This window comes from Pantherophis guttatus, chromosome 2 (genome assembly GCF_059756535.1).
Source record: "Pantherophis guttatus breed Tessera chromosome 2, ASM5975653v1, whole genome shotgun sequence".
NCBI classification, from domain to species: Eukaryota; Metazoa; Chordata; class Lepidosauria; order Squamata; family Colubridae; genus Pantherophis; species Pantherophis guttatus.
Genome location: NC_142064.1, coordinates 288,354,778 through 288,378,032, shown reverse-complemented (window position 1 = coordinate 288,378,032; position 23,255 = coordinate 288,354,778). Strand labels below are relative to the sequence as shown.

The following is a 23,255-nucleotide window of genomic DNA, read 5'->3' as shown; positions in this document are numbered from 1 at the left end:
AGAATAAACTAAGGTCAAATCCTCCAGGCTTAAAAGGATGGGTGAAAAACCATTTTAAGGTATGTTCTTTCAATCCCTGTGTTTCATGTGAACTTTGTTGGTTAACCACTTTGGGCTCAGGGCAAATTGTGTGAACCAGCCTTCATTCACAAAGCCATCCTTGTTCCCCAAGAGCAAACCCTGAAAAACAGAAAGTGGGCAATTTCATTTGGTGTGAATTCAATCTTCATGGCATCCTTAGAATGCTGTTCCTTCCCTGGATAATTTCACTTAGTATTATTCAATATTAGGGGGTCTTCTTCGTTTTCCTCTCTGTGACCCCTGACAAAAGCTAAACTTTTCTTTCTTGGGATAAGCCAGTTTTGGAACTTCCTCCTTATCTCTTCTCCATGGCTCCAGTTACTTACAAACATACCAACTTTAAGACAAGAATGAGGAACATCTTTAATGAACGTCTTAATACCTAAACACCTCAATATGAAGGACAAGAAACACGTGTAAAAATTCTGTATTCCATTCCAGTTTCTTAAGCTTGAGTTTCGGCATCTTTTAGGAACCCCAAGTGTAAGAATAGGATAGATAGAATAGAATTCTTTGTTGGCCAAGTGTGATTGGACACACAAGGAATTTGTCTTGCTGCATATGCTCTCAGTGTATATAAAAGAGAAGATACATTAGTTAATCATAAGGTACAACACATAATTATATTCATAGGGTACAAATAAGCAATCAAATCATATTAGGAAACAGTCAATATAAATCTTAAGGATACCAGCAACAAGGTTACAGTCATACAGTCATAAGTGGGAGGAGATGAGTGATAGGAACGATGAGAAGATTAATAGTGGTGCAGAATTAGTAAATAGTTTGACAGTGTTGAGGGAATTATTTGGTAAATAATAAGGTAAATACAGATCTTAAATTTGAAAAAAAAGCTAGCCTCCCCTGGGGGGGGGGAGGGGGAGAAAATAATCCAAAAATGAAACATTTGTTTTATATTCCAAGTTCTGGATGAAAAGTACGACCATATTTCGCACCACACTTCATGTACAGACAGACTTCAGAAGATACGTTTGTCCAATGCCATTGCAATCCTTTACCAGCTTAGGGAAAAACTCTCTTCTATGAGGATGAATGTTGTTCAGGTGCTAAAGCCACTTCTCATTCTTTGAATTTATTTCCTTTTCCATCTCAGATGCAGAAACTAGAGTCATCTCGACAAACTTCCTAAGAAAAAAAAGTTAACTCTTGGGTGAAGAGGCCTGGATAGTCTTTGTGGTCAGTCCTGCAGCTCCAGGAATCGTCCTATGAATTGAAAGCTGTTTGGAGATCAACAAGATTTCTCAGACCTATTTGGATTGTCCTTACAGGACAGAGAAAGGATGCAGAAAGAAGTGTTAGCAAGTGAGGGAACTGGAAAAGGCCTCTCAGCTGTTCAGCCTGTTAGCTGTGAGGAGACCTGGGCAAGAACTGGGCAGAAGATCCTGGAGAAGGAAACCATCATCCGTTCAGAGATTCAGACATGCAGCTTCAGAAACATCCAATACCAGGAGGCGGAAGGTCCCCGAGGACTTTGCAGCCAACTCCACAACTTTTATAATCAATGGCTGGGACTACAAAACCACACTAAAACCCACATGTTGGACCTGGTTGTTCTGGAGCAGCTCCTGGCCCTTCTGCCCCTGCCGATGAAGAGCTGGGTGCAGGAGTGTGGAGCAGAGAGCAGCTCTCAAGCGGTGGCCCTGGCGGAAGGCTTCCTCCTGAGTCAGAGAGAGGAGCAGAAGGAGCAAGTCGAATTGCAGGTGAGAGATCTTCATCTTGGAAGTCTGGAAGGGAATAAAGAATGTGTTTGAATTCCTCACCCCTCCCTTCCATACTTTTCTGGTCTTCATAATATTTTAAGATGTTCCACTAGTTCTTGCAGGACATTGTTCCATTATCCATTCTAGAGCATAGACTGGAAACAGCCGTTCCTTTCTTGCACATTCTAGGCTCATTGATGGATATTGGGGCATTGAAGTTGTTTTTTGAGAAGAAGAATCCAGTTCATGTTGTGTGATGCATTTTTCTTTTCTCCTGCCTCCTATTTCAAGTCTTTCACTCTGCAGACCAGAGAACCTATGAGAAAAAGGAATCCATCAAATCCCCCTCGGGAGCTGTTTTCCAGGAGGGTCTATCATGAATCCGCAAGTGAGGACGTCTCAGATGGTAATCAAAAGTCCACCCATTCCCAAGAGAGAGTCCCGCTGTCTTACCTTCTGTATCTCTTTTCTTCTGTAGAATGCCTCTTGCAATTTTGTTAATTTTCCATTTAAAATTTCTGTCTCCTTCACAGGGAAGAACAAAACGAATTTGACTCCTTTTTATGGTGGTGCTGAAATTCTGGTTGAAGCTCCAAAAGTAAGAGAGGGGTAATACAACACACACACACACACACACACACACACACACACACACACTTCCTTCTACAACCACTGGGTGGGTTGTGATAGGTGGGATTTCCATAGCCCAAATCAGTTGATTCTCTACAGATGCTGAAAGTCTTGTTGATGCATGGGGATAGACAGACAGACAGACCCAGACATAGAGTGGGATTGCTTCCTTTCACTGCTGATTTTTCTTCTGTTTCCTTCTCATTCAGGAAGCTCTCGTGTCCTTTAAGGAGGTGGCTGTGTATTTCTCCGAAGAGGAGTGGTCTCAGCTGGATGCTGACCAAAAAGCACTGCATCGGGAAGTCATGCTGGAAAATCATAAGAACGCGGCCTCTTTGGGTGAGAATATACAAGAATTTTTATCAGAATAAAAACTACAAATTTTGAAAATAAAATAAAGATAGTGTAATGTGATTAATGAAGAAGAAAGAAGTATGATAAAATTAAAAGCAAAGAAAAGACAAAGTAATAGTTATATTTTCCCCCTCTTTCTAAAGTTACATCATTGTTTCCTCCTTTACATAATTCATCCTTTCTAATCTTTAAACATAAATTTGATTACAAGCTTATTTTTTCTTTTTTTCAACCAAAGGTCCATCAGGGTTCCCAATCACTAATAAATATAGATATTATCCTTTCCCTGATCAGTGTCAATTTAGTCATCATGGAGAATTCTATCATCTTCTTCAACCATTCCACCATTCTAGTTAATGTAGAACCCTTCTAGCTTTTTGTTTGTAATACTCGGACTACGGTTATCATAGTCAGAAACAATCTTCTATGACTGTTGATTATTGTCAACATAAACTGTTCTGATTTCAATTGGATATTTATTTTAAATTCTCTATCAGTGAATGTCTTTGAATCCAAAGTTTTCCAGCTTTTTTACAAGGCCACCAAAGCACTACAAAAGGATCCTTTATCTTGTCCACATTTCCAATAATAATTTGAGTTACATTTATACACTTTTGAATATTTTTCTATTGATTTTCATATTCTTCAGTCGGTTTAGAGGTTTTAGCCATTACATATTCTTTTGTACACAACTGAGATTCAAATTCGGTGTTATGTTGTTGAATGCTATAGTTCCCTTCATCTAGCTATAATGTTTCTGATAATATGAGAACTATTTTGTTCTTCCGTTCTTGACTTCATTTGGTATTTCCAAAGCTCAAGTTCTAATGCTTCTCTACATGTTATGCATTGTCTTTCCTTGCAGCTTTTTTTTCCTCTGAAATCTATTAGGATGTTTTTGGGCACAGCCTGAGTTTATATCTGTATCATATTCTCAATTTGGGATTTGTAACGTTATGGTTTGAAAATCTAGATTGATCCTAAATTTATCATATGACAAATATCCATGACATCCAAACTACTGTCATGCCTTCCTAGTTCTAAAATTCTCTTATTTCTGAGCAACTCCCACTTCTTATACAAACCGCACAGCAGAATGCAAAATTGAATTTCAAATTGAGAAACCAAATCTTTCCATTTCCTTTGAAATTTGGAGCATTTGATGTTTAATCAATGGATATTCCCTTGGCAGAGAAACCTAGATGTATCTTCCAAAATTTTAATCAAGCAAGTCCAGATCAAATACTTGAAGAGCTGCTCTTCATCTAAGAAGATTGAAGCTGTTTGTTTTTCTTTATATTCCATCTTCCCCTGCTTTGCTCTTTGTCCCTAACATTATTTGCATTTTTCTTATCTTGTGAAGGTAATAATGGGGAGGAAGATGAAGATTCCAGAGAACTATTCCGAATGATCAGTTGTTCATACAGTATGAAGAACCCTACAATTCTAATAGAAGTAGAAAACCATGAAAGAAACCACTCAAATAATTGGAATCAGGAAACTTTGCCTTCTGTTCAAGCAGCAATAAAAGCCTCTGTGGCCCAGCAAGGAAGAATAAAAAAGAAATATATTGGAAAATGCATGAAAGTATTCATAAACAAAACAGATGTAGATAAACACTGTCAAACCCAAATCAAAGGAGATTTTATATGTAGAAACAATGGAAGAAATAAGAAATGGACCCTGTCTCTTCCTCATAAAAATGGGTCCTGTACATCTCAAAAAATAACCTGTGTAGGAGAGAAGCCACATAAATGCATGGAGCGTGGAAAGAGATTCATTAAGGACAGTCAACATGAAGCAGAGAAAAGATATAAATGCATGGAGTGTGGTAAAGGTTTTCCTGAAAACAGTCAACTTGCACGTCATAAATGGATCCACACAGGAGAGAAGCCCTATAAATGCATGGAGTGTGGAAAGAGCTTCACATTTAGTACTTCTCTTACTTCGCATTCCCGGATCCATACAGGGGAGAAGCCATATAAGTGCACAGAGTGTGGAAAGAGCTTCTCCCACAGTTCTTCTCTTACTCTTCATGAATAAATCCACACAGGTGAGAAGTATAAATGTATGGAATGTGGAAAGAGCTTCCGTAGCAGCAGTGGCCTTGTTTTCCATACAAAGAGCCACACAGGGGAATGGCTACATAAATGCATGGAGTGTGGAAAGAGCTTTATTAAGAACTGTGAACTTATTTACCATAGTAGGATCCATACAGGGGAGAAGCCATATAAATGCACAGAGTGTGGAAAGAGCTACTCCCACAGTTCTTCTCTTACTCTTCATAAACGAATCCACACAGGGGAGAAGCCCTATAAATGCATGGAGTGTGGAAAGAGCTTCCCTTATAGTACTTCTCTTACTTCGCATTCCCGGATCCATACAACAGAAAAGCCATATAAATGCACAGAGTGTGGAAAGAGCTTTAGTTGGAGGAACAGTCTTACTTCCCATAAAAGGACCCACAAAGCAGAGAAGATATATAAATGCATTGAGTGTGGTAAAGGTTTTACTGAAAATAGTAAACTTGCACGTCATAAACGGATCCATACAGGAGAGAAACCCTATAAATGCATGGAGTGTGGAAAGACCTTCTCTCATAGTAATTCTCTTACTTCCCATTACTGGATCCATACAGGGGAGAAGCCATATAAGTGCACAGAGTGTGGAAAGAGCTTCTCCCACAGTTCTTCTCTTAATCTTCATAAAAGGATCCACACAGGAGAGAAGCCTTATAAATGTATGGAATGTGGAAAGAGCTTCCCTAGGAGCAGTGACCTTTTTCTCCATAAAATGATCCACACGGGGGAGAAGCCGCATAAATGCATAGAGTGTGGAAAGAGCTTTATTAAGAACTGTGAACTTATTTACCATAGTAGGATCCATACAGGGGAGAAGCCATATAAATGTATGGAGTGTGGAAAGAGCTTTATTAAAAACTCTGAACTCACTTACCATAGTAGGATCCATTCAGGGGAGAAGCCATATAAATGCATGGAGTGTGGAAAGAGCTTTATTAAGAACTGTCAACTTATTTACCATAGTAGGATCCATACAGGGGAGAAGCCATATAAATGTATGGAGTGTGGAAAATGCTTTACTGAGTCTAGTAATCTTAAATCCCATAAAAATAGCCACACAGGAGAGAACTCTTATAAATGTATGGAATATGGCAAAAGTTTTTCTACGAAGACGTATCTTAATCACCATAAAAGGATCCACACGGGAGAAGCCTTATAAATGTATGTTGTGTTGAAAAGGTTTTATTATGAACAGTTATCTTAAGTACCATAAAAGGACCCATACAATGTAGAAATCTGAAATCCGGGAAAAGCTTCAAGATGACCAATGGCAGTATTTCCATATATAAATAAATTTGGGTGAGAATCTGTTAAAATGTTATGTTTTAGTTTTTGAAATATATGCATTTCCTAATTACATTTACTGAATTAGGAAAGGGTTTTTTTGAGTTTGATCTTCACAACTTGAAGCCCAAGAGAAATGATTTTACTAATGGAACCCAAATGCTAGGCATGTTGTGTTGTAATTAGGAACAGTGGATTTTTGTAGCTACTTTCATTTGAAAGTCAGCAATGGCATTCCAAATAAGTAAAAGCATCTTTTTTCTTCATATTTATCCCACTTTGTATTGGATCATAAGAAAGCCCAATTTTTTTTCTGTCAAAGGCTTCTCATGTTATGAGAGAATAATCACACAGATATTAATTCGAGTATGAAGAAAGTTTCAGGATAAAGAATTCCTCACGAAAAGTCAGAAAGACGAGAAGACAAGAAACATTTCGCTTCTCGTCCAAGAAGCATCTTCAGATGTGAAGATGCTTTTTGGATACGATGTGGCCCGTCAGTGGCCTGTGCAGATTGTAGCTGATTCCGACAACGAGGAGGCTGGTGTGGTGCTGCGCCAGCAGCCTGTGCAGCTGGCGCTCGATTTGGACAGTGAGGAGGCTGGAGAAGATGTGGTGCCAGAGGCAGGGATTCAGCCAGGACCTTCAGAACCTCCAGAAGCTCCTTTAAGTGAAGAGGATGAAGAGGAGGAGCCTTTTCTCAATGCACGGGCGCGCAGAGCTGCCAAAAGACAGGAGTGGCTCTTCAAGAGGAGGTCTCCTCTAGAGTAAGACTTGGGGCTAATTGGCCACTCCCTTAGCCTATTTAAGGAGGAACACCGATTGCAGCAAGCTGTAGGGAACAACTTTAGTTCATTCTCCTTCGTGTTTGGATTCTCTGCAAAATTGCTTCTGGGCTTTCTGCCAACTCTAGTAAGATTGTGACTACCTTATTTTAGGATTCTTGTAGGCTGTTAAGAAAGTTTATTAACAGCCTTTGTTTGAAAAAGACTGAGTTATTTTAGTAAATTAAGTTTCGTACAGACTTTGTGTGTGTTGCATTCTTTGGGGTCCATAGCTGGGGCAGAACAGGATAAGAAGCGAAACATCTTGAAGAAAATAGAAAGTCCCATTGCCTTGTGAAAAAGTAACTTTGGGACCCTTTGACAAACTGAGGAGTGAACAGGGTTTGGATATACAAACATAGAGAAAGAAGATAGAAATATATCGATCAAGTAAGATAGAAATAGTTACAAAGCTGTAGTAATAGGAAGACAGTAAAATAAGTAAGGTGAGGTTAGCATTAATTTTACAAGTAAGGAATGGGAGTTTAAATGTGTCTAATAAAAATTTTTGTGGGAAAAACAAATGTTGTCTTTGTATATGTTTACCATAATTTTAAAAAGCCCTAACAATTGCTAATAGGCAAAAAAATTTGGAAGGATTTTGATGGGGGAGTTCATCTTCTGTTTGTGCATTAATTATACATATATACAACGAAATGAAATGAAATGAAACAATGAAAGCTGCTGTGGCCCAGCAAGAAAAAATAAAAAAATACATATATGCGAAAATATATGAAAGTATTCATGAACAAATTAGATCTAAATAAATAAACCCTATCAAATCCAAACCAAAGGAGATGATTATATATGTATAGATAATGTAAAAATTACAAGTGGACCTTATCTCTTTCTCATAAAAATGTGTGCCATACATCTCAAAAAAGGATCCACGCAGGAGAGAAGCCACATAGATGTATGGAGTGTGGAAAGAACTTTATTAAGAACAGTCAACTTACTTACCATAGAAGGATCCACTAAGTAGAAAAAATATACAATTGCTTGGAATGTGGGGAAAGCTTTACAAAGAACAGTTAACCTTGATGTCATAAGAGATTCCACATGGGGGAGAAGCCCTATAAATGCATGGAATGTGGAAAGAGCTTCACTTGTAGTACTTCTCTTACTTCCCATAATAGGATCCATACAGGGGAGAAGCCATTTAAATGCATGGAATGTGGAAAGACTTTTAGTTGGAGCAACAAGCTTACTTCCCATAGAAGGATCCTCATGGGAGAAGCCATGTAAATGCATGGAATGTGAAATGACCTTTGCTAAGACCCATGGTCTTATTCCCCTTAAAAGAATCCACACAGAAGAGAAGATGTGTAAGTGCAAGGATTGTGGAAAGAGCTTTACTACAAATCGAACTTGCAAGTCATAAGATCCACACAGAACAGAAGCGCTATGAATGTATGGAGTATGGAAAGATCTTCAGTGAACTCTTACTGCCCTCTTTAGTCAAAGAGTAGGGGTTTTTTTGTAAGTCACTTAAGAATTGCAGACCAATCAGGAATCATAAAAATCAGAAAGTTTTAGTTTTAGCCACCCACATCAAAGCAGACCAAGCTACAAATTATTAAAAATAAACTAGAATCACAAATTTCTGCCCTTCAATTTCTCCATTTTTTTAAAAAAAAGTCCATATTCTTATTTTATTTAATTTATTTATTTATTATTGCGATTTATATGCCGCCTTTCTCCCTGGGGACTCAAGGCAGCTTACAAAATGACAAATTCCAATACAAATCACAATGAAATAACATTAAAATCAGCGACCCTATTAAAAACAGTTTAAAATTATGACAGTGTACCCCCAAACGGATCAGTTGAGTTGACGAAAGAGCCACGTCTTCAGCTCGCGACGGAAGGAAAGAAGGTCATTTTAGCTTGCCTTAGAAGCCTTCTTCCTTGTTTAAGAAGAAGAGACCCCTAAAATCATGCAGATCTTCAAAAAGGAATAACAGGCTGTAGCTAAATACAGCCTCTCTATTAATGAAGATTAATAGTCTTTAACAATTATTAAATGAAAGGCACAACATACTGCAATGAAATACTGGGTGAGCGCGCCTGAGGGTTTTTGGCAGTTCCAATTCCACTGTCATTGGATTTAGTTTAGTTTAGTTTAGTTTATTTGATTTGTATACCGCCCTACTCCCGAAGGACTCAGGGCGGTGAACATAAATACATAAATATACAAAATTTAAAAACCAGATAAAATCAAATTAAATCATTTTGGCCCGAACAGATTAAAACACCCCAATAATTTAAAAACAGATTAAAATTTACATATTAAAAGAGGGAGGAGATTAGGCCAAGCCCGCTTGATGGAATAAAAAGGTCTTCACAACGCGGCGGAAGGTGCGCAGATCCGGGATCCTCTGTATCTCTGGGGGGAGCTCATTCCAGATGGTAGGTGCCCCCACAGAGAAGGCTCTCCCCCTAGGGGCCGCCAGCCAACACTGTTTGGCTGACGGCACCCGGAGGAGTTCCTCTCTATGAGAGCGTACTGGCCGGTGGGAGGCTATTGGTGGTAGTAGGCGGTCCCGTAAATAACCAGGTCCTAAGCCATGGAGCGCTTTAAAGGTGGTAACCAAAACCTTGAAGCGCACCCGGAAGACCACCGGGAGCCAGTGCAGCTCGCGCAGGAGAGGTGTCACATGGGAGCGCCATGACGCTCCCATTACCACCCGCACGGCCGCACTCTGCGCCAGTTGGAGCCTCCGGGTGCTCCTCAAGGGGAGCCCCATGTAGAGAGCATTACAATTTGGACAATTGGGAAAGGGCCTATGTACTTGGGTCCAAGTTTTTTACAGCGTTGACTCAGATTCAGGTACTGTATTTTTCGGAGTATAAGACATACCTTAGTTTTTGGGGAGGAAAATAAGAAAAAACTGATTGGCAGGTGGATTGGCCTCCCGGAATATCCCCAATCAACTGTTCCCAGAGGTGAATTTTAGCAACAGGTTCCTTGGTTGTGAGCTCTGTGCCTTGCTTTTTTTTTTTCTGCCTCTGAAATTTCTGAAACTCTGATGCCTATGCATCAGTGATTACAGAAGAGGAGGATGTTTAGCTAAGATTATCTCATGTACTATAAATTAGGGTAGGAATTTAGTAATTAAAAAGTGTCAATTATCATGTAACAAATGTATGTTAACCATATATGGAAAACTGCTGTGCCAGCAGAATTCTTTGTCTTGGAGATGTATAAAAGCAGTTGTATCAGAACTCTTCCTTTGTTCAGAATTGCAGATACAAATCTGGTTCTGAAACTGCGCAATAAACTATCTCTGGCTGACCCAGGATTGTTGTTCAGTCTTCTCTTTCTACAACAGGGTAGCTTAATTACCAAACGTTTTGCATTTAACCTTTCTATATGCATTTTTTGGAGTGAAGGAGGAACTTTTTTCCATTTTGTGCACTTTTTTTTAACTTTAAGAAAGTATTTCTGTATTGTGTAGCTGTATTGGTTTAATTTGCATACTTCAACCTTCAATAAAATTATTGAAAAAAATGAGAGAGGGAGAGAGGGAGACCCTATTTGATCAATGCCGCTGCAATGCTACAGATATTGGGAAAAAGTCAATATTATTTTGAGTCTCTGGAGTAAAAATAATACTGAATTCTATTTCCAGTCTTTTTCTTCAGTCCCTCTACACAGGGACCTGACATTCGCTAGAAATCCTGAAGATGGAAGGCGGGAGACATTATAAAGTTATCAAAAGTAGCTGGGTTGAGAAAGTTTGTGATGGGGGGAAGGGTATATGGCAGCTTCCTTCCTTTTGCTCCCTCCTCCAGAAAGATGGTCCCTTTCCTACCCTTGGCATGAGCGCCTACATTGATAAATTAATAATAGATAGATAGAATAGGTAGATAGAATGGATAGATAGATAGATAGATAGATAGATAGATAGATAGATAGGATAAAGTAGCTGGAGCAGTGGGGTAATGCAGTGAACCAGAAAACACAGTTATAGTTGATTAGTCTGCACGAGATAATCTGCACTGTGATTGGTTGTGAGTGTGGAGTGGAAGTTTCCCTTCATTTCCCACTTCATATTGGCACTATGAAAACAAAACCAATTCTATTTCCCATGGTTTCAACTACAATTAAAGAATTGTCACAGGTCAAATTGTCCAATTAGGCGTTCTGGCGTTTCTCTGGTAACTCCCCTCAATCCCTGGCCAGCACCTGGTGAGATGACCTTGGTTCCCATGGGACGATATGTTGTTATTGTCTGGTCTGACATTCCAAATTTCTCCCCCCCTCATACTGTGTGGCAGTTGAAAAACGGAATGATGGCTACGGCAGGCCTGGTCCATTTCGAAGTTGACGGTTGTGTTCAGAGATAACTTGTATAAGAAGTAATCACACATACATACACCCCATCCTAGAGATTGAAATATTTTGGGGGTTATTAAAAGAATATTAAAAAGAGGTGGAATATTATATTTTCCCAAAGGAGAAATGGAGAAACATGTTCTTAAAGGCAGAAAGCAGCCTCAGTCCCTTTCTCAATAGCCTCCAGCACATGCCTAAAGTCTTTAGAGATGGATATTTTGTGGTCATTAAGAAAGACTGGGCCATTCTATTCATAAACAAAACACACAGAAGGTTGGAGCCAAGGATGGGCTCTACTTACCTTTAGTACTGGTTCACATTGCACCCGCGTGCACGTGCTCGCTTTGCTTGTGCATGCCTGCACTCTTCTGCGCATGCACAGATCACCTATGATGATGTCCGGGTCAGTGGGTGGAGCCTCCCACCGGTTTTACTACCAGTTCTTGCGAACTGGTCCAAACCAGGGGCAACCCACCACTTTTGGGAGCTGATGGGATTAAAATTTACATCCCCCACCCAAATTCTAAGAACAGGACATGACCTTTAGGACATAATAGGATTAACCTACCACCATTAGAATAGCAAAAGGCACAAGGCTCACTACATTGCACAACCCCCTGCAGCATCTCAGAACCCTATAAAAATCCACCCATTCCTAAGCCAAGGGATCGGCTGTCCCAGAACTACATGCTGTTGTTGGTTCTGCTCATAAGTAAACAGAATCCTCCTTTCCAATCAGCCTTCATTTTATTTCCAATGCCTTTTTTCCCGGCTTCGAACCTGACCAGATTTTTCTTCCAACACTTGGTATATACAGTTGTTAAAAGAGTTGGATATTGAAGTGAAAGGAGCTATACCAGTATTTGAAGATAACACAACATGTATACAAATGACAACAGGTAAGAGAGTAAAAACCAGAAGCAAATATGTTGACATAAATTATTTTTTTTTATTTTTCAAAAACAAAAACAAGACAGAATACAAAAAACATTATCATTCCATACTATCAAAGACAGTGTATCAGTCGGTGGTATTTTTTGTGCTCCTCCTCACTTCAATTTATCACTAAACATGCTAACTTATTTCCAGAAACTTCAATGTCCATTTATATCATAATTATTTCCAATTCTTATTCTCTATCCATTGATAAAATAAATCCCATATCAAATAATATTGTCTATCTTCCTGCTCTCTTATTTCAAATGTCAATTTGCTCATCTCAGCACATTCCATCATTTTCTTGATAATTTCTTCATCATTAGGTAACTTTTCTCCTTTCCAATTTTTAGCAAATACAATTCTGGCTGCTGTCAAAAGATTCACAATTAAATATTGCAGTTCTTTATTATATATCTCCGGTATGACCCCTAATAAAAAATATCTCTGGTTTAAGGTCAATATGTCTCTTTATCATTCTTTCCAACCACGTGTGTATCTTAGTCCAATATATCCTTGCTTCAGCGCATGACCACCACATGTGGTAGTAGGATCCTGGGGTCTGATGACATTTCCAACATTTCTCCAACTTATTCTGGAACATTCTGGCTATTCTCGATGGGGATAGATGCCACCTGTAAAACATCTTATACAAATTCTCCTTATATGCTGTAGACATTGTCATTTTATAATTATGTGACCACAATTTTTGCCATTTCTCTAAATCAGTACCATAGCCAAAATTCTTCCCCCATGCTATCATTGATTCTTTAACTTGTTCCTCCTCCAGTTTAACCTCCAGCAAATAACCATATAACTTTTTAATTACATGATCATCAGAACCCATCAAAATCTAAATTAGTCAGTATATTATAAAAACCTTCTTGTTTAAGATCTTCTCGATATCTAGAAAGTATTTGCGAGTATGAAAACCAATCCATTTTATACCCTTGATCTTCTATATCTTGCTTTGATTTAAGTTCACCCTTTTCATCCAATAATTTCTTATAATTTATAATTTGTCTCCCTTTAAACGTCACTGGATATGAAAATGCTTCAATTGTAGATACCCAGACTGGATTTCTTCAGATAGTTTTCTTTTTTTATCTTCTCCCAATTCAACCATAAGGCTTCACGTATTTTATGTCTTCTAAAATACCCCTGCATTTTAGTTCCTTTATACCACAAAAAGGCATGCCATCCCAACAGCAGATCATGTCCCTCCAAATTTAACAACCGAACATTTCTTAATAATATCCATTCTTTAATCCACATTAAACTAGCTGCTTGATAATAAAGTTAGGTAGGCAAAAACCACCCCTCATTTTAGCATCTTGTAACAACTTCATTTTTATTCTTGCCTTTTTCCCTTGCCAAATATATTTCAATATCATTTTATTCAAATCTATAAAGAATTCCTTATCTAGCTTTATTGGAATCGTTTGGAATAGATATAAAATTCTAGGCAAAATATTAATCTTAATGGTTGCAATTCTCCCAATTAAAGATAGTTGCAAATTTCCCCATTTTTCCAAGTCCTGTCCTATCTGTCGCTTAACCTTATTATAATTATTTTCCTTGAGAGAGCTACACCTTACTGTCAATTGTATTCCCAAATATTTTACCTTATTCGAAATCTGCATGCTTGAAAACTCCATCAATTCTTCTTTTTGCTTTTTCAACATATTTTTAGTCATTATCTTTGTCTTTTCTTTATTATCAATTTATTAACAATTTATTGACATAAATTATTGTAATGTCAGAGAAGCAGTGAAAGAAAATGTAATTTATTGCCCATCGGAAGATAATTTGGCTGATTTCATGACAAAGCTATTGGGTATATAGAAACACAAGGATCTTGTGAAACAATGTGGTATAATTGCTGTCCAGCTATAAATTGGAGGGATGTTAAAGATATTTAGATTTAGTAGCTGGAGCATTGGGGTTGTAAATCAAAACACACAATTATAATAGATTGGCTGGAGAGTGCTGGCTCCTGTGTGAGGCAATCTGCATTGATTGGTTGCTATGGTTGTGGAGGGGAAGTTTTTCCTCCTCTCTGCCTTTTTCTTCTGTGTGCCCTGTGTGCTCTGTAATTTACCTGACGATGCTTCTGCTTGCCTATCTTGTCTGCTATATAGATAGGTAGATAGATGATAGATAGATATAAGATAGATAGAGATAGAGATGATAGAGATAGAGATAGAGATGACAGATGAGCACAATTGACGACGTCTCCTCGAATGGTGATGAAATGTTTGCAACCAAATTGCCAAGCTCGGCGCTCAAACCAACAGCCCGTTTACCAACCCGAGCTACTAATATTCAAGCACATTTCAGATAGATTATGATAGATAGATGATAGATAGAGATTAGCCAATAAAAAATTCTAATTCTAATATTGATTTATATATCAAGCTACAAGTTAGTGTAAGCACGGTGACTTCCTTTGGACACCTGCTGGCAATTCATTCCCTGACACTCCCTTTCCTACCCTCTGAGCACGAGCACCTGCATTTCACATAGGCTCCTCCAGGAGGCGCCCTCTAGCAAGAGATGGGAACACCGAGCGCTTCCCCATTGAGCCACTGGAGGGCGAAGATTACTGTGTGTTTTCCAGAGGAGGCTGCGAAGGAAGTGACATCTCTCTGGACACTCGCTCTCCTTAACCCCTGGAGCTCCCGTAGGAGGCGGAGAGGCTGCGGGAGAGTCTGGCGGGGGGAGATCCAGACGTGCCCCGGGTGAATTGGGGGCTCTTCCCGTGCAAAGGGAGGTGGAGGAGGGAGAGACCCGCGCCCAGCCTTCCTCCGGCTGCAACCCCGGGTCCCATGCTCCCCAGCCGCCCTCTCCATGCAGGAGGAAGCAGGGATCCCAGGAAGGCGGCGGGGATCGGGGGGCTCCCTTCCCTTCCAGCGTCCGGGGAAGAGCCCGAGTGGGGGGAGGGGAGGGTCGGTCTTGCGGAGCCCCAGCAGGAGAGGAGAGAAGCCGGGCGAGGAGGAGGCAGGATTCGTACCAGGCTCCCTGTCTCCGGAGGGGGAGTGGGGCAGCCTCTCCAGCTGCCTCCTTCCCGGCCTTGCTCGGGGGGACCTCGGTCCTGCGCTTGGGGCTCCGGGAAGGTTGTGTGAATCCGCCTGGGTGTCAGAGGGAGACTCGGCTCTTCTCCAAAGGACACCCTGAAGAAGGGAAACGGGGCATCCTCAGCCAGGATCATTTCCTGGCATTTTATTGGATGTGAACTAATCCAGTGGTGAAATCCATTTTTTTTTTTACTGCCGGTTCTGTGGGTGTGGCTTGGTGGGCGTGGCAGGGGAAGGATACTCCAAAATCTCCATTCCCTCCCCACTCCTGGGGGAAGGATATTGCAAAATCTCCATTCCCTCCCCACTCTGGGGCCAGCCAGAGGTGGTCTTTGCCGGTTCTCCGAACTACTCAAAATTTCCGCTATGGGTTCTTCAGAACCTGCTGGGTTTCACCCCTGATCTAAACTTATCATGGTTTGTTCACCAGTTTTGGGTTTGGCAGGTTGTGTGAATCCTTAGAGGGGAATGCAGATGGCAGGTTTTTAAAAGGAAGCTTTTTCTTGTGACCAAAAGAAATAGAAAATGCTCCCACATGCACCCCCCACCCCCAGAAGAGAAAATCCTATCTGCTGAATGCCATTGCAATCATTGATCGGCTTAGAAAAATCATTCCTTCCATGGGGATGACTTCTTGTTCAGTGTTTAAATTCTCCACTTTTTAATTGTTGGAATTTATTTTCTTTTCCATCTCAGGTACAACAAATTGGGAGTAATTTCTACATCTTCGCATGTAGACAGAATTATTTCTTGGCTAAAGACAGGCGGAAAAAAAACAGAATTTCAAGAAACAGACCGATGAACAAAAGGTCTTTAGGAGATTGAGAAGATTCCGTGTACCCATTTGAAGTTGCCTTACAGGACAGAGACAGGATGGAGACACAACTTTTACGAAGTGAGAGAAACGGAAAAGGCCCTTTTGCTGTTCAGCCTGGCAGCTGTGGGGAGATCTGGGCAAGAACTGGGCAGAAAATCCTGGAGGAGGAAACCATCCTCCCTTCAGAAGTTCAGCCCTGGAACTTCAGGAGCCTCCAATACCAGGAGGCTGAGGGTCCCCGAGGACTTTGCAGCCGACTCCACGACTTTTGTAGGCGATGGCTGAGACCAGAAAAGCACACCAAAGCCCAGATGCTGGACCTGGTGGTTCTGGAGCAGCTCCTGATCCTTCTTCCCCTAGAGATGGAGAACTGGGTGCGGGAGTGTGGAGCAGAGACCAGCTCCCAAGCGGTGGCCCTGGTGGAAGCCTTCCTCCTGAGTCAGGCGGAGGAACAAAAGGAGGAAGTTGAGTTGCAGGTGGGAGACCTTCCTTTAGTGAATAAAGAATATGTTTGAATTCTTCACCCCTCCCGCCAAGACTTATCTGGCATTCTAACTGCATAGAGATCTTTTCCTAATCCTTGTAGGATATTGTTCCATTTGTTTCTCATTCAGCCTCACTGATGGATATTGGGGGTTTTCAGATTTGTGTTCAGAGAACAAGAATCAACCTAAATGTTCTGGAGTGTTCACTAACTCTTCTTCTTTTGTCCTTTCTCCTATTTCAAGTCTGTTGTGAAGATCAGAGGTCCTGGTGGATGGAGAAATCCATCAAATCCCCTTCAGGACGTGTTTTGGAGGAGGATCTCTCAGGAAGATCCAAGTCAGGACATCTCAGGAGGTAATTGAAGATTCTCCCACTCCCTAGAGAAACCCCAGGTTCTCCCACTTCCCAGAGAAATCCCAGCTATCTCATTTTCTCTTTTATCCTCTCTCTATAGAATAGCTTGTCCTATTTTGTTAATTTTGCATGTTAAAATTCTGTCTCCCTTGCAGTGAAGAATAGAATGAAGATAACGCCTGCTTATGATGGAACTGAAACAATAGTTGAACCTACAACTGAAGTAAGAGAAGCATCGTAATAAAAATAAGGCTATCGCGGTGTTAGCATCTGTTAAGTAGAGTGATCCTTTTACATCCTTTGAGTGATTCTTTGACATACAGTTGTGCAAGACTGCTCAATAATAACTGAAATAATCACATTAGCACATAACCATTTGTAAAAGGCCTTACATCTAGCTTTTTAATAAAATGCTAAAAGGAATCTCATTCCTCGTTTTCTTCTGCATTGAGAAGTGGGGTTTCCAAGGCCCATCTCCAGGTGCAGAAAGTCTTGAGGATGGATGGATGGATGGATGGATGGGTAGATAGATAGATAGATAGATAGATAGATAGATAGATAGATAGATAGATAGATCCAGAAGGAAGCTGGGGTTCCTTTCACTAAATGGCACTGAAAATTTATATCTGTGTTTGCAGTGATTTAAACAATAGGGCAGATCATGTAAATTCCCCTGGTTTTATTCTGTTGTGTTTTTCCTTGTTCAGGAGGGCCTTGTGTCTTTTGAGGAGGTGGCTGTGTATTTCTCTGAGGAGGAGTGGTCACAGCTGAATCCTCACCAGAAAACGCTGCATTGGGAAGTCATGCTGGAAAATCATACAAATGTGGCCTCTCTGGGTAAGAGTTTGCTTTTCCCAGGCAGAGTGTTCGGGAAGATATTCTGTAATTAAATGGTATCAACTATATATTTTTATTATATTATTAAAGCACTTGAATCAGAATAAAAACAGTACACGTTTTGAAGGGGAAATGAAGCTAGAGTAAGGTGATAAATGAATAAGAAAAAAGTATAATAAAATGAAAAAAGGAAACAAGACTAGAAACCGTATTAAATGTTAAAATTTAGCTTCTTTCTCTAAGGTTACACAATAGTTTTCCCTTTTACATAATGAATCCTTTCTAACCTTCAAACTTGCAGATCACAAGTTCATTTTTTCTATTTTTGTAGCAAAATTCCAACAGGAATTTCCAATCACTAATCAATATACTGTGTTTCTTCTAATCAAATAAGTCATTATAGAATAGAATAGAATAGAATAGAATAGAATAGAATAGAATAGAATAGAATAGAATAGAATAGAATAGAATAGAATAGAACAACAGAACAACACAGAACAACAGAGTTAGAAGGGATTAGAAGGGACCTTGGAGGTCTTCTAGTCCAACCCCCTGCTTATGGAGGAAACCCTACACCACTTCAGACAAATGGTTATCCAATCTCTTCTTAAAAACTTCCAGTGTTGGAGCATTCACAACTTCTGGAGGCGAGTTGTTCCACTGGTTAATTGTTCTAACTGTCAGGAAATTTATTCCTAGTTCTAGATTGCTTCTTTCCTTGATTAGTTTCCATTCATTGCCTCTTGTCCTGCTCTCAGGTGCTTTGGAGAGTAGCTTGACTCCCTCTTCTTTGTGGCAACCCCTGAGATATCAGAACACTGCTATGTCACCCCTAGTCCTTTTCATCAAACCAGACATACCCAGTTCCTGCAACCATTCCTCATACATTTTAGCCTCCAGTCCCCTAATCCTCTTTGTTGTTCTTCTCTGCGCTCTTTCTAAACTCTCTTTTATCAAATCGTCTTTGATAATCCTGTCATCTCCATCAACCATTCCACCATTGTATTTATAGTACAGCTCTTCCAGCTTTGCAAGTATAATAGTCCCACTGCAATTATCGTATGAAGTCAGAAACAATCTTCAATGACTCTTTTCCAGCTGTCTGTTCATTAGTGCCAACATAAAGTGTTCTGATTCCAGTTGGATATTTATTTTTAAAATTCTCTGTTTTAATGTATTTAAATCCAAAATTTTCTACCTTTTTTACCTGTCCACCAAAACATGACAGTCGGTTTATAAAAGTTGCCTTTTAGATTATAACATAATGTAAATTTCACTCCTTTCAACCACATATTTTGTTACATCTGTATATTATGAAAACCTTTGCCGATTTTATCATACATTCTTTAACCTGCTTATAGCTTTAAGCAGTTACATGTTCATCATCTTTTCTACACAATCAAAATTCAAATTCTATCTTATGTTGAATATCATAGGTTCTTTTATCTACCTTGAATCTTTTTGATGAGAGCATGAAAACCAGTGCCTACTATATCCTTCTGCCATCAATTACTCTCGTGATTTCATTTGATATTCCTCTTGCTCAAGTTCTAATGGCTCTTGACATGTTATTGTCTTTGCAAGCTATTTCTCTTCTGTAAAATGCTTATTATGTTGGGAGCTGTAATCACAATCTGGGTTTCTATCTGTTGCATATTCTCAATACGGCACTTCTAAAATCGTTTTAAAAATCTACATTACCCTTAGCTTTATTATATAATCATAATATATAATCAATGTATATAAATAGCAAACTTATTTTATTTTTAAAAATATTTTTATATCTTATGTGGTGGCATTACTTGCTTTGTCCATGCCCACATGTGGCTTGTGAGGCGCAGGTTGGACAAATCTGGTATAAATGTAAATCGGTTGTCTTAAAAGATATTTTTTGAAACAAAAACATCATTCTAGGACAATGTTAATTTTTATCATGGAAATTCTTTCCAATGACATGTGTTTTCTCCTAGCTTACCATATCCTTCTTTCACTCCATGTTTTAAAAGAATTGTTTTGAAATAATATAGCGTTCATGGGGAGGGGGCCCTAGATGCTCTCTGAGCTTGGTTGTTTTCTTGCAGATGCTTCATTATCCATGATATTACGTAACATCATCAGCACCAGTGTTATAACACTGAGCTACAAATATTCTCCTTTATCAGTTCATATTTATTTATTTATTTCCAAAAATTTATATGCCGCCCTTCTCCCTAAGGACTCAGGGCGGCGAACACAGGTTAAAACATACAATAATAAAAGGTAATGTAATTAAAACCCAGTTAAAACAACGACTATAAAGTAATAAAACCCAAGGATCAGGGTCAACCCATTTGTTGAAACAGCCAAATCTTTAAGTCCCAACGGAAGGAGCGGAGATCAGGCACCATCCAAAGCTCGGTGGGTGGTGATGGTGATGATTGATTGATTGATTGATTATAAATAATAATAAATAATATATTATAAATAATTTTATTTATAATATAATAATTATTTATTATTATATATTTGTCATAATAATACTGAAGTTTATCTCAGTTTTAAAACCAATTTTCCCATCAATTTTATTTCATCTTTCATTTTTCTATTTTTCATCAACGGCGTCTTTTTTTTTTTTTTTTTGATTTATATGCCGCCCTTCTCCGGAGACTCAGGGCGGCTTACAATGTGTTAAGCAATAGCCTCCATACTTTTGTATATTTTATACAAAGTCAGCTTATTGCCCCCACAAACCAGGTCCTCATTTTACCTACCTTAGAAGGGATGGAAGGCTGAGTCAACCTTGAGCCTGGTGAGAATTGAACTCGCAGTAATTGCAGGCAGCTGGAAGCTAAATACTACCTTTAACAGTAGCATTAATCTGCTGCGCCACTCAGGCTCCTTTAAATTATTAAAGTTCATTAAAATGCCAAATTCCTTAAATTTCTCCACATTGGTATTTCTATTCCTCCAGAAGATCTCCCAAATTCAAAACTCGGCAAGAAAAAACAGAGGGCATCCTTATCTTCTCTTTTTGTATTGTACAAGGATTGTTAAATTTCCAATTAGTTGTACTTTATGCAAAGATTAGATCGATTTTACCCATTTAAGGAAATTCTCTTCAAAGTACATGTCTTCCAGAAATTTAAATCAACACTGTTCAGTTCAAATTCTCAAAGCTCTGTATATAAGAAGATTGGTGCAGCTTGTTTTTTATTATGTTCAAACTTCCTGCAGTTTGATCTTTGTCATATACATAAATCATTTTTATTTCTCCTTTTTTTTGAAGGTAATAATGGACAGGAAAATGAAAATTCCACAGAACAATTCCAAGTGATCACTCATAAAAACAGACTGGAGAAGCCTGCAAATCAAATGGAAGTAGAGATGCATGAGATAAACCAGTCAAATAATTGGAATCAGGAAAGTTTATCTTCCATTGAAACTCCAATGCAAGACTTTCTTGCTCAACAAGGAAAAATAAAGAAAAAATACATTACAAAAAACGTAAAACTATTCAAAGACAAGTTTGTTGTGAATGAACACTATCCAACCCAAACCAAAGGAGAAAGTAAAATATGCAAAGACAATAAAAAAAATTCCACTCTTTCTTGTGAAAATGGGTCCCGTACATATCAGAAAAGCATCCAGGTAGGAGAGAAGTCATATACATGTTTGGAATGTGGAAAAAGCTTCAGAAGAAGCAGTCATCTTACTTCCCATAACTGGATCCACATAGGGGAGAAGCCTTATAAATGTCTGGAGTGTGGAAAGAGCTTCTGTGAAAACATCTCTCTTACTGTTCATAAAAGGATCCACACAGGGGAAAAGCCATATAAGTGCTTGGAATGTGGAAAGAGCTTCAGAACAAGCAGTCATCTTACTTACCATAACTGGATCCACACAGGGGAGAAGCCTTATAAATGCATGGAGTGTGGAAAAGCCTTTATTAAGAACAGCCATCTTACTTCCCATGCACGAATCCACACAGAGGAGAAGCCATATAAGTGCATGGAATGTGGAAAGAGTTTCAGAGAGAGCCGTTCCCTTACATCTCATAAAAGGATCCACACAGGAGAGAAGCCATATCAATGCATGGAGTGTGGAAAGACCTTTATTCAAAGCAGTCATCTTACTTCCCATAAATGGATCCACACAGGGGAGAAGCCATATAACTGTATGGAGTGTGGAAAGGGCTTCAGTCAAAGGAGTTCCTTTATTTCCCATAACTGGATCCACACAGGGGAGAAACCATATAAATGCCTTGAGTGTGGAAAGGGCTTTATTAAGAGCAGTCATCTTACCTCCCATAAAAGAATCCACACAGAGGAGAAGCCATATAAGTGCACAGAGTGTGGAAAGAGTTTCAGAGAGAGCCGTTCCCTTACATCTCATAAAATGATCCACACAGGAGAGAAACCATATCAATGTATGGAGTGTGGAAAGACCTTTATTCAGAGCAGTCAACTTACTTCGCATAAAAGGAAACACACAGGGGAGAAGCCATATCAATGCACGGAGTGTGGAAAGAGCTTCAGTCATAATAGTTCCTTTACTTCCCATAAAAGGATCCACACAGGGGAAAAGCCGTATAAATGCATGGAGTGTGGAAAGGGATTCAGTCAAAGGAGTTCCTTTACTTCCCATAAAAGGATCCACACAGGGGAGAAGCCGTATAAATGTGCAGAGTGTGGAAAGGACTTTACTACGAGCAGTTATCTCAACTCTCATAAAAGGATCCACACAGGAGAGGAGCTGTTCAAGTGCATGGAGTGTGGAAAGGGCTTCTGTCAAATTGCATCTCTTATGAGACATAAAAGAATCCATTCAGGGGCAAAGCCATATGAATGTGTGGAGTGGGAAAATGACCTAATTTTCCATACACAGATCCATTTTGGTGCAAATCCATTAAAATTCCAGATTTAGTTGGTGAAATCTATGCATTTCCTATTTATGTATAGGAAGTGGGGTTTTTTTTTTGAGTGCGCTCACAACTTGAAACCGCAGAGATAATATTACCAATGGAAACAAACACAAACTATGGACACAGCTGTTTTAATACTGGTGTGGATTTTTCATGTTAGTGTCAATTTGACAGTGGCCAACACTATTTTATATCAATAATGAAAATCTTTTTTTTTCTTTAAGTTTATCTAGTTTCCAATTGGGGTCAATTTCAAGAAAATGTCTGTTTTAATCATCTCAGATTCTGGACTATGCAATTTTATAATAAGCTGTCAATATTGTGGTCTCACAAGGGAACTTTACACAAATTGTTCTTTCTACTTGATCCTCATTGTGGGAGGGTTATCAACAGGTAGACATTTTGCAGGTATGCTCTCCCCAGCAATAAAAGTAGTAAAATCCTCGAGGCACTTCTTCAAAATGCTTTAGTCTTCCTTCCACTATGCAGACATACAGATGGACATACAGGTGAACACCTGGTCAATAGCCACTT

The 23,255-nt window shown here is 39.2% G+C and overlaps 1 protein-coding gene across 1 annotated transcript; it reads left to right on the top strand.

The window, feature by feature from the left end:
- Nucleotides 1-1,195: 1,195 nt before the first annotated feature.
- Nucleotides 1,196-22,731, top strand: LOC117662558 (uncharacterized). The gene is given in 7 exon segments (XM_087884943.1): nt 1,196-1,802; nt 2,094-2,208; nt 2,336-2,400; nt 2,642-2,771; nt 4,150-5,905; nt 21,598-21,739; nt 21,824-22,731. Coding segments are annotated over 7 exon segments (3,528 nt in total). The 5' UTR covers nt 1,196-1,382; the 3' UTR covers nt 22,724-22,731.
- Nucleotides 22,732-23,255: the final 524 nt, after the last annotated feature.